General features: G+C 39.0%; 1 protein-coding gene across 1 annotated transcript in view; it reads left to right on the top strand.

Annotated features, from left to right (window-relative positions):
• The first annotated feature begins 984 nt into the window (after positions 1 to 984).
• Positions 985 to 12,456, top strand: part of LOC137995260 (deleted in malignant brain tumors 1 protein-like) — a 31,967-nt gene continuing 20,495 nt past the window's right edge. The window contains exons 1-5 of the mRNA XM_068840836.1: positions 985 to 993; positions 5,965 to 6,040; positions 6,146 to 6,463; positions 10,404 to 10,427; positions 10,535 to 10,852. Of these exons, the coding sequence (XP_068696937.1) occupies positions 985 to 993; positions 5,965 to 6,040; positions 6,146 to 6,463; positions 10,404 to 10,427; positions 10,535 to 10,852 (745 nt within the window). The remainder of the gene's footprint in view (positions 994 to 5,964; positions 6,041 to 6,145; positions 6,464 to 10,403; positions 10,428 to 10,534; positions 10,853 to 12,456) is intronic.

Raw genomic sequence — 12,456 nt, 5'->3', positions numbered from 1 at the left:
TTTTTGGACATCCGTTTACTTTCTTTTCCTTGGGTCATTCGACTTCCGCAAATCCTCAAGCGCACTAAAGTATCTTGTTACTAGGATCTTGTTGAAGCGACCTCAGTTATACATCATTCAACAACCACGAACCAGAACAGATTCTTTCCACAGTTTCCAAGACCTCAATGTCAACCTGTGTGCAGGGCAGTATTGGTGGTTATTGTTGCTTATCGCTATCTTTAAAGGAAGTGGTCAAAACAAGTGTACTCGAAGAGAACCCTCCTTGTTTAAGGGGAGGGGTGGTATACAAGAAACCATCCACCTGATGAACCTCATGAACAAAAATTATTGACCTGAATACCGGAAATGAGGCATTAATAATCTGTCTGCATGAAGCTTGCATTGTTAGGAAGTCAGCATAGCGAGGTTTGAATCTTTTCGTCAGTGCTTACTCGTGATAGAGAGGGGGTTATACAACCAAGAGACCATCTTTTAAGGTGGGAGGGATGGGTTACAAGAAGATACCACCATCTTTTTCGATGTATGGTGGGTCCTGTCAGTGTACAATTGTTTTGACTATTTCCCTAATACGCAGTCTGTTGAGCCCGGTGAGATATCTCGGTCTATAGCCCACAAGTTCCAGTCCCCTCTAGTTTAGTCCTCTAAAATGCTAAGCAAATTTAAAGATTTATCTCCTTTACTACAACACGTATGTACTATCCCCTTTTGCTTGTTTGGTGCTTTCCTTTGGAATACGAAGCCTGGTACAAGGTTTGGCTTGGTTTAAGAAACTCTCCTCACTGCTCCGCGTCACCAACATAAAAACTAGTGCTCAATTTCGGATTTTACTTCCCGCAATAATAAGCCATTTTGGAATAAGGTGTATGCCGAGGGAGGCAACTGGGTATTTATTCTATCTATCTACACGGATCAACAATCTAAACTCGCAAGCTAACGCAACATTCACTTTTGGACACTTTGCAAGGAGGTGTGGGATTAACCATGGCAAAGGTACGAGAACGTCAATGGGTTCCACATCTGAGGAGGTTTACCAAACGAGTGATTAAATCAAGTGCAGGTTGCAAGTGCTTCCAAGCAATTGCTCAGAGCAACCCACCACCAGGCCAATTGCCATCAGCCGGTTCAGATGGGAACACACCATTCGTAGTTATAGGGGTAGATTTCGCAGGACCAATCAAGTATCGGGTCCGCGTTCGAGGATGGAAGGAAAGGCATGCATCACTCTGTACTAACGTAACCTCACGAGAGCAACTGCTCTACTTGGATGTTACATAGAGCCTGGAAACGAGAAGCTTGGAGAAGTTCATAGCACGCCGAGGGCGTCCCAGAAAGATCTACTCCGACAACGAAAGACATTTCTGAGTACTGGAAGATGGCTCCGGAAAGTCATGCCTGATGAGAACGTCCAAGACTACCTTGCACAAGAAAAGATCAAGTGGCAGTTTAATCTTAGCCGAGAGACGTGGTAGGGAGATCACTGAATTTCGAGAACCTCATCGGGATGGTCAAAACGTCGCTTTACAAAGCTATCGGAAATGGAATGATGGGCTTTAAGGAGTTATGTGAAGTCATGCTACATGTTGAGATAGCCTTGATCAATCGACCACTTAGCTGTGTTGAAGAAGACGTCGACCTTCCAGTGTTGACGCCCAATTCACTCCTCTTTCAGAGAACAAATAAGCCACCACAAATAGAACCCCATCACCTTTGATTGTTTTTTTTTTTTTTACATATTTGACGTCATCTATGCGTCGCCTTTGTCCTCCGATAGATCATAGGTGAGGACCACTAAAAATGCCTGCATAATTGAGTTTCCATATAAAAACCACAAACATAATGGATAAAAAACGTAAATATCAAAAAGTGTCAGTGTTGTAGGTAAAATCAGTTCTCAGATTGAATCCGTTTTAACCGTTTGAATCCGTTTTGTTTTTTTTTTTACATATTTGACGTCATCTATGCGTCGCCTCTGTCCTCCGATAGATCATAAGTGAGGACCACTAAAAATGCCTGCATAATTGAGTTTCCATATAAAAACCACAAACATAATGGATAAAAAACGTAAATATCAAAAAGTGTCAGTGTTGTGGGTAAAATCCGTTCTCAGATTGAATCCGTTTTAACCTAGGTTAAATTGATGATCAGATCTCATTTTACCTAGGTTGAATACGCACTCACATGGATTGAAGAAACTTTTTTGGAGCCTAAATTAAGCGTAGAGAAAATTATGGTCAGGTTAGAATTAGTTTTGGTTTTTATACATAGAAAAGTGCATAATGACAAGAACTGTGTTTGGTTGAACATATTCGTCGTCGTAGTGTAGTGGTGAAGACAAAGGACTGTAGATCTGGAAGGTCAGTACAGTTCTTTGTTCCCCAACTCTGTCGCAATGTTGATCCTAAATGGAAGTGTATGAATACAGAAACCGATAAGATGATATGAAACATTAAGAAGATGAGCTGAGATGCTTAAGACAGAGCTTGAGGGAAGGTAAAGGTGTTTTCAATCATTTTTGGGGGGAAGGGGGTGGAAAGGGGGTGAAATTGCTGTTTTAAGCAAGGTAGAGTGCATATTCAACCTAAGTAAAAAAAATGTGGATCACGAATTAAACCTAGGTAAAAACGGATTCAGTCTGAGGACGGATTTGACCGACAACATCAATACCTGATATCGATCTTTGATTTGATGCGAGTTAATTTCATTGGTGACTTCAACTAGTGCTCTTGTGCTAAATCCATTGACAGTCAAATAAAGTTATCATCATCATCATCATCATTATCATCGTGATTATTATTGTTATTATTATTATTATTATTATTATTTCGCCGTTCAATGTATCTTCTTTTACAACAATGCAGGTGACACCTATGCCTTGTTGTTTCTGCGTTACATGTAACACTGTTATAATAGTTATATATACCCGTAGAAATTTTTAACTATCTCATTGTTTTGTGAAAGGAGCCACTTTTGGCATTTAATAATAACATATTCAGTTTCTTTGCCTGTTCCTGTGATGTTGTTAAGTTCCTTTTCCATTTTCAAGTCGAATACTTCGTTGATTTGAGTTACTGTGTGATCCTTGTATAAGTTCTTTATTCCTTTCCTTAGATCAATGTACTTTTCTTGCTTCATTGATGTTTTTTCCTTGATTCTTCCTATCTGGCATGCAGTGCCTTCGATTATCAGCCACTAGTTGCCTTGTTTGTCCAATACGGCTAAACCGATCTTGTTGGTACCATTTTCTGGGACACTCTCCAGTTGAAAGGGATTGTCCAATTAGAATCTTTGCGTTTGCGTTTTCCACGACAGCTGTTGGTATTGATCGCATATACCAAGGTTTTTCGTTGTTATTCTCTTGGAAGTTGTATTTCTGTAGTTGGTGGTGGTAGATTGGCCGCAGCATTCCATCGTGTCTAGCTTTGTAAAGGCTTTGGGCAATCTTGCTGCATCCAGTTAATGTATGGGATGTTGCTTCTGTCTGAGAGTCGCACATTCTGCATTTCGTATTTGGGACTTGTGTTTGAAGTTTTGTCTGTTGATAAGTTCTTGTTGGTGAGAGTTGCTGTCTGATGCCTTTGTTGTCACTATACACGATGTCCGGAATGTTTTTTCATTTTCTGAAAACTTGGTTTGCGTTCGGTGCCATGTCGGGGTCTTCGAGTTGTTTGGTGGTTAGTGCATCTAGCAATGCTTGCTCTTTCACATTCTCTATGTATTTCTTTTGCAGTGCTTGTCGTAGAAGGTCTTTTATGGCGTGTGGGCTTCGTGAATTTATTTGAGTGGTTTTCCCATCGATGTCTTTGAGGATTTTGTTATGATGATGATGATGATGATTACTATTATTATCATTATTATTATCATTATAATTATTATTATTATTATTATTATTATTATTATTATTATTATTATTATGCTCATATATCTCATTTAACTTTATGTCATATTACAACATAATAGCCGAGCCTATTCCTTGGGCCTGGGGCTAAAATGAGGTAAAAGTCTACTTGATGGAGAGTGGCTTTCTTAGTGTAATCCTAGTAGTAGTGTAATCTTCTGTAGTTCAGTAATTTTGATATTACCCGGGATTTGTTTGATGTATTTCTCCAAGCCGTTTTTTATAAATCTCAGTGCTCCAATCACCACTGGAATCGTTGTGACATTCATCCCCCAGATTCGTTAACCACTATTTCGAGGTTTATATATTTTTACAACTTTTCAGTAACTTTAACTGAGGTGTTTTTTTCAGTGGGGATGGACATATCAATGAGTAGGCAGCTTTTCTCCTCCTTTATCTCACGGTCTGTCTGTATTGGCACAATTTATCCCATAAGATTGTGATGTTGTCTTTTTCTGTTGTTGTATGGGGTTCGTGCTCATACCACTTCTCTTCTATGTCTATATTTAGCTCTTTTCAAATGTTCCAGTGTAGGTACGTGGCGGCTTTGTCATGTCTGTGTAGGGATTCAGTTTTGGCCAGCTCAGGGCGCCCTGCCACGACATGGTCAATGGTTTTCAGGAATTATTATTATTATTATTATTATTATTATTATTATTATTATTATTATGATGATGGAAGATTTCATTTTTGTTTGCATGAATCATTTACATAACTTGCAGACATGAGTCTGGGCTAGTTACGTTACCCTTTATCATTTTCTTTACATTCAAACAGTTTATACATATTCATAGAACTTCTTAACTTTATTTGCGTTCTGGAAAATAATCCATTTCTGACAGCGTTCAGTAAGGAAGGACAGCTCTTTTTCAGTGTTCGTTATTGAGCTTAGTCCTTTCCTTAGCTCCTCATGGTAGCCTTCGAGAAAGTTAAAAACAATATTGATTTGTTTAACGCATGTGCTCTTATAAAGTTGTTTGATGCCTGCACGTAGCTCTGTGTATTTTTCCTGTTATTATTATTATTATTATTATTATTATTATTATTATTATTATTATTACCTTCTTCAATGGACCCTATTACACGCTCAACAGAATATCGCATTTCTGATTGGTCAATCACGAATGCATTAATAGATTTGATTTACATTAATCAAACCAAATTGTTTCGGTTTCCGGTCATCATAGTAAAGGGTACAATCAGGCAAGGATAACAAACAATCAGTTGTCATCTATTTTTCGGGTAAACAGTTTTGGTGTCGTTGCCGCCATCTAAAAAATATATACCCTTTCCAAACTAGTACTTGGAGTTTTCTATCTGTTCCTAACATTGTGCCCTATTTTCGACTAAAGTTATTCGGAATCTACAATTAGTTATTTCAAGGACGTTACGTTATTGGTCAGTTAGAGTGAAAGTGGACCAGGCAGTCTTAGAAACATCCGATAAAAATAATCTTCGCGGCAAGGGCGCAACGTAAGAATAAATTTGAAGTGACTATATATCAGACCACTGGGATCACTTTCTCTTAGAAATGCTTACTAAGTCTATATCAAAAGGAGACAAGTTGGTCTGTATCAGAAACAGTTTTTCTTGCTAACCGTATTTAAGAAATGGGTTCTGCTTGGCTTTATCCGTGCGTTTAGCCCTACTGTCGACTCAAACGTTCACTTGCAGATAGAATGTTAAGACGAATTGGAGGAACTAAACAATGGGGAAGAAGGGCGAGTGGAAATGTATCATCGTTTCTCGGGATCATTGATTCCTCTTCACTTACTCTGCTCTAATTAATGCGAGTTTTGATTAACACAGTAACCCTGTGAGGCAAAGGAAAGTACAGCGCAAGGATTGATGCTGAGTCTTCTGTCACGAGTTGTAGGCACAGTGATTGCTTAATCACCCCTGTGGTCACCAGAAAAGCGATATCCCCATTTGTGCAACCGTTTCTAATTAGAGTGAAAATAACCTCTAGACTTGTTTTCAACTGTCAGTTTATTCGAAGTTGGAAACTTGAGACTAATCTGTTAAGGAAATGCATTGAAATGTAAAACGTACCTTGAGATATTAAGGTGTTACGTAACAAACTACTAAGGGAGAAATTGTATTCTTTTGATTTTTCAGAGACAGTAACAACTACAGGATCAAGTAAGCTCATCAATTATTAATTTGCAGTGTTGTTTGTTTTGTTGTACTCTGCTGCTTCTTAACACAATGATTTACATTTTTGGTGTGTTACTGTTTTACTCACAGATGGAGCGCTAAGACTGGTTAGAGAAACTCGAAGAGGCGAAGGACGAGTGGAAATATATCACAATGGAATCTGGGGAACAGTTTGTGATGATGACTGGGATATCAAAGATGCTTATGTTGTTTGTCGCGAACTTGGATTCTTGTTTGCCATCTCCTCTCCACAAGGTGCTCGCTTTGGACAAGGTAGCGGTTCCATATGGCTGGACGATGTAAATTGTAAGGGACCTGAGAGCTCCTTCACACGCTGTACTCACAGGGGATGGGGTATCCACAACTGTGGCCCCGGTAATGATGCGTCAGTCGTGTGCTCAGAAGCAAGTAAGTAAAAACCAACAAAGCAATCTTTCATTATCACGTCTCACTGGTTCAGAAGGTAGATACCGCTATCCACTGGATAGTTCCCTATCCAGCGGATGAACGCTCTAAAGAACTGCTCTGTGGTTCTTTTCGCTTTTATCTGGATATGTCTTTTCCTTTCTTTTACTGTCTATTATCGTTTATTCTGTTTTTGCATCAATAAGTGATTTTTTTTTCTTTCCGTTTTTTTATGTAATATGAATCTTCTAACAGAATTTATAGGCATCATGTTAAACATGTTAAAACTGACCTTGTAAAATGTACCGGTATTTGTAAAAACAACAACAACGTGAAATCATTGCATCGCTTGCAGATGACGTCAAATGTAGTAAGAAAATAAAACAGTGGATCGCATCGTGTGTCAGTGAAGTTCTTTCCACATTTTGAAGTCTTCTGTAACCTGTAACGCTGTTTCTGGTGACGTCACGCATCATTAATATGCTAACCAGAACCTAATTGGCTGAAATTGGCTGTTAAAACAATGACTTCTTTTGTTCCGTGGTTGCCAAATTGGAATATCAAAAGAAAAGTGACGTCAATGTTTGTAAACAAGAAATATCGCTATTAGGAAACTTAAGCAATGACAACGGCGACGGCAACGAGAACGTTACAAATTTGCATATTTAGTGGGCAAAAACAATAGCTTTTCATGCCCTGCACGTGCGATTTTCACTTTTGTCCATTTTTTTCCCGTCGTCTGCAAAACAACAAGGTGAGGTTTTATGAAGGACGTTAGTACTTGAAGATTGATTTTCATTTTCTGCCTTAAATTAAGCGCCGTTCTGACCAATGTCATTCTAGAGGAACTACACCCTTATAATGTTAAAAAGGTTGAAATAGTCACGAAGTGATTACATTAACGCGAATTTATATTGTGAGATGGCGTTCTCGTTGCCGTCGCCGTTGCTTAAGTTCCATACTACGGAGTTTAAGATCTTCGACACGACGGTAACGAAATCGTCATTTAAAATTGCAAGTTCAGGTTTATTAATCTGTTCGTCGCCGGTTTTTCTAACTTTTAAAAGCTAGCACAACTTTCCAGGAACTGAATTAGGAGGTGCGGTGTGGAAGCTACGACAGAAAATTCAAATTGGCTGCCTTAAGTTCACGTTCAAAAAAAAGTACAAAAATGAAAAATGCACTTGCAGAGCGTGCAAATATGCAACATTTGTGACGTTTTCGTTGCCGTCACGTCGTAGATTTTAAAGTCCTTTTACTGAACAGACGCACGGCAACATAAAATATGTTTGTTTTTTTAATGATGACGTCAGCTATGCGTCTGTCCTCTAAAAGGTCAGAGGAGAAAGCCAATTAAAATGCAAAAAAAGCAAGGTGACACACCATAACAACAACCCGGTTTAAGTCCCCGGTGTGGCACACACATCACGCATGCGCACAACCGTTTCACGCGGTCAATAGGCCTTATTCACGATAGCCGCCATGTTGGTTTTCATATTGTCATGCAAATTAGCCATGTGTTATGCTGGGGGGCAAACATTAAGCAAAAAGCAAATTGCGGAAAATCGGGTCAACGAAATATTGAAATAACATTGCAAAAAGTCCATTTTAGTATTTAGAATTAAGTACCTTTTATAAAATTGTTATATCTTTTGATTGTCTTTGACATTTTGACTTTCTACTTCGTTATCTGCTCATTTTTCACTAAAAAAAACGTCGAAGTAACTTGTGTAATGATTGTATTTTACTGCTTAAGTGATAAACATTCAATGAACGTGAAACAAATCATCTATGTGGCTAAGGTATTCGTTATAACCTCTCGAACTTGTATTGTTTGCCCTCTAAGAAGTGTGAAGCTAATTTACATGATAATAGCAAATCCAACATCGTGAATAAGGTCTATTGGCAATTCGGCCATGTTGTGCCTCATCAGCATGGCATATCCAACATACCAGGAGGGTGTTTTAGGCACCCCTTTAAGTAGCAAGTCCATGCTAATGCGGCCCAACAAAGCCGAAATAGCTGTCCATGGTTGCCAACATTCTCGTCACCAGAGCCTCGGATCGACCCACGGCTCTGGGAAACTCTACGTAGGAGAACATGTGCCGTAGGGTTCTCATAGCCAAAAATTGGCTATTTCAACCTTAAGGTGCCTGCTCACTCCTCGTGCTAACATGAATGCACCCATAACAAGGTCAATTAAAACATTCATTAATAAGTCATGAGCCTAATAGCCTATCAAAACACTGATAAAAAGTCACGTGCTTGAGCTTCACATCCTGATATATAACTCCTCTTTACTATTCTCTTTATAAAGAACACTAATTAGGCATGGTTTGTTTTACTTGTGGAAGGCGCCGTGGCCTCATGGTTAGTGCGCTCGACTCCGGATCGAGTGGTCCGGGTTCGGGTCCTGGCCGGGGACATTTTTTGGGACATTGTGTTGTGTGTTCTCACGCAAGACACTTTACTCCCACGGTGCCTCTCTTCGCCCAGGTGAATTCAAGGCTGGGGGTAACCCTGCGATGGACTAGCATCCCATCCAGGGAGAAGTAGAAATACTCCTTGTCGCTTCAGGAAACCGGGGATAAGCTCCGGCGTGTTGGGCCACTTGGCACGGAAAGAGCCTACCTTGTTTTACTTGTATGCTAATAATCTCCTCCTAAAATTTGAACAATTGTCCTGAGTCTAAAGGGAGACCCTTTTTGAGGATTGTTTTTGAGGCCGTTCAAACAACTCGCAACATGAGTTTTATCGGGTCTAAAAACACATGGCGTAGATAAAACACTGCTACTCGTTTTTTAAACATTACTTAAAGCGGGTATTGACATTTTTTTATGTTTACGTTTTTGATCGATTTTGATTTACGGTTTTGATTAACAATAATCAAACCAAAGCATCAATTTGTATTACTATTATAGCATTTTGAGTCATCGTTATAGTAAAGGGTACAACCGGGAAAGGATACCAAAAAATTACTTCTCGTCTTCTATTTCCGGGTAAAAAAATATGGTTCCTTTGCCGTCCTCTGAAAAAGATATCCATTCCAAACTTAGAGTTATTTCACTATTCCCAACATTGTGCAAGGGAGATTACGGTGCGCTAAGAAAACTAACCCCCCACATTTGGACCTATTCTGATAAAAAATATTCGGAATCTACCATTAGTTCTCCGTCCTTATTTCAAGGACGTCTCGTTGTTGATCAATTAGAGTCAAAATGAACCACATTGTCTGAGAAACTTCGCAGCAAAGGAGCAATGTGTGAACAAATTACAAGTAATTGTCAGGCCACGGGGATCACTTCCCTATTTCTTGACTACAAAGTCTACATAAAAACGAAGCAAGTTGGTTTGTATCAGGAATGTTTTTTCTTGTTAAACTCATTTACATGAAAAAATGGGATCTGTTTGGCTTTATGCCTGCGTTTAGCTCTATTGTCGACTCAAATTTCACTTGCAGATAGAATGTTAAGGCTAGTTGGAGGAACTCGAAAAAAGGAAGGGCGGGTGGAATTTATCATGGTCGAAGCTGGAGAACTGTTTTTGGGGATGGGTGGGATATGAAGGACGCGCAAATCGTTTCTCGCGGGAGCTTAGATTCCTCTTCACTTACCCTGCTCCAATATATATAAATGCCAGTTTTGGTTCAGGTATGGCAAAGGAATGTGCATTGCAAGGGGTCTGAGTCCTCTGTTACGAGTTGTAGGAATCTAGGATTACTTAACAATCCTTGTGGTCACCAGACAATCGATTCCCCATTTGTTCAGTATTTGTGTCTCTGCTTTTAATTAAAGTGAAAATAAGCTATTATTTACAACTGTTTTACTCGCAGTTGGGAACTTGAGACTACAAGTGCATTTAAAATGTAAAACTTACCTTGAGATAGTAATGAGGTATTAAGTTTCCAAACTACTTGCGAACAAGTGTTCTTTTGATTTTTCAGCCACAGTAACAACACCTGCATCAAGTAAGCTGATAAATTATTAACTCACACTGTTGTTTGTCTTGTTGTACCCCGCTGCTTCTTAACACAATGAAATTTACACTTTTGGTTTCTTTTTGTTTTATTCACAAATGGAGCGCTGAGACTGGTTGAAGGAACTCGAAGAGGCGAAGGACGAGTGGAAATATATTATAATGGAGCATGGGGAACAGTTTGTGATGATTTCTGGGATATCATAGATGCTAAGGTTGTTTGTCGCGAACTTGGATTCGGCTCTGCTATCTCTGCTCCACACAAGGCCCATTTTGGGAAAGGTAGCGGTTCCATATGGCTAGACAGTGTAGACTGTGCGGGATCCGAGCGCTCTTTAACAGATTGTGGGAACAGTGGGTGGGGTAACCACAACTGTGGCCACGGTGAAGATGCGTCGGTGGTGTGCTCAGAAGCAAGTAAGTAAAATCCAACAAAGAAACCTTTCTTTATCAGGCCCCACTTGCTCAGAAGGTGGATACCGCTATCCGTTATATAGATCATTATCCAGCTGGTGTGCGGACCAATGAAGCGCTGTGTAGGAACTAACTACTCTATGGAAAGTTGGAAAGCTCTTTTAGCTTTGATCTGGATACGTCGCTTCTTTTCTCTTAATGTCTATTATCGCTTTTTTCGGTTCTTTGTATCTAAGTGCTTTTTTTCATCTTGTTTTTATATAAATAAATGTAAATCTTGTAATTGAAACTTTAGTTTGTGGAAAATCATAATGCAGAACCTTGCAAACTGTACCAGTATTTGTAAAAAAATAACAGCAGCAACAACAACAAACGTAAAATGATTGAAGCCAAGGGTTTTTGTACGATGTTAGCACACTGAGGTGAACATGTCCCTTGCAGATGACCTCAAAATGTGGTAAGAACAAAAGAACAGTCCTCGTGTGACAGTGGTGTTCTTTCCACATTTTGACGTCTTTTATGACCTATTAGGGAGCTTAACCGGAAAAGAACATTTCGCGTTCCAGTAAAGTGGTGTCTCCCACATTTTAATACTAATCATCTCTCGTGGAGAAAAGATTCTTCGCAATATAAATATGATGGTGTGAAGACAAGTTTAAAGCGAAAACAGCTCACTTCCGGTTGCCGTCCGCGTCTCAAAAACGCGCGTGCTTAAGCTCCATATTACTAAACAGACGCACAAGGCGGGAACATAAGATCTGTTTTTTTAATATAATTGACCGAATGCAAAAATGGCCACCAACAAATTATTCTTTTGTCTTTGTCTTAATTAGCCTCACTAGCCTCGTTTTACAGCCCAATTTCTTTTCAATTTTACGTGTGTGAACGAGGCTAGTTGGGCTAATTAACACAAAGACAAAAGAATAATTTGTTGGCGGCCATTTTTGCATTCGGTCAATAAAGAGTTGAAAGTTTTTTTTTGTTTGTTTTTTAATGATGATGACGTCAGCTATGCGTCTGTCCTTAAATACTAGAGAGCTTTAGATTATAGGTCGAGAACGACTACGAGTACCATCCAGGTGGAGATTATTAAAATGCAAACAATGCAAAGGCAAAGTTTTTATTCCCCACGGACTTCAAAATGGCCGCCGAGTAATAAAGGTGAATTGAGCTTAATATGTGAAATCTATTAATATGCATTCGTGACAGACCACTTTCACAAATGGTGACCTCCTTTACATCTGCCCTCGTTTTGAAACAAATATTCTTTTGAAATTTGCTCGTCGCAGCTAGGCTAGAAAGGCTTATTAGCATTAAAACAGAAGAATATTTTATTTGGCCGCCATTATGAAAGAAGTCTATTGACCATCCATTCAGAATATAAATAAATTAAAGTGGGTATTGACTTATTTTAATGTTTTCTTTTTTGATCGATTATCTTTGTGATAATGATCAAACCAAAACATCAAATTGCATTTTTTTTAATTTGAGTCATTATAGGAAAGGGTACAATCAGATAATCCCCATATTTGGCCCTATTCCGATGATGATTATTCGGAATCTACTATTAGTTCTGTCCTGTTGCGTGGTTATTTCATGGACGTCTC

This window comes from Montipora foliosa, chromosome 3 (genome assembly GCF_036669935.1).
Source record: "Montipora foliosa isolate CH-2021 chromosome 3, ASM3666993v2, whole genome shotgun sequence".
Classification (NCBI taxonomy): Eukaryota; Metazoa; Cnidaria; class Anthozoa; order Scleractinia; family Acroporidae; genus Montipora; species Montipora foliosa.
The sequence above is the reverse complement of the archived record's forward strand: the minus strand, read 5'-3'. Positions and strand labels throughout refer to the sequence as shown.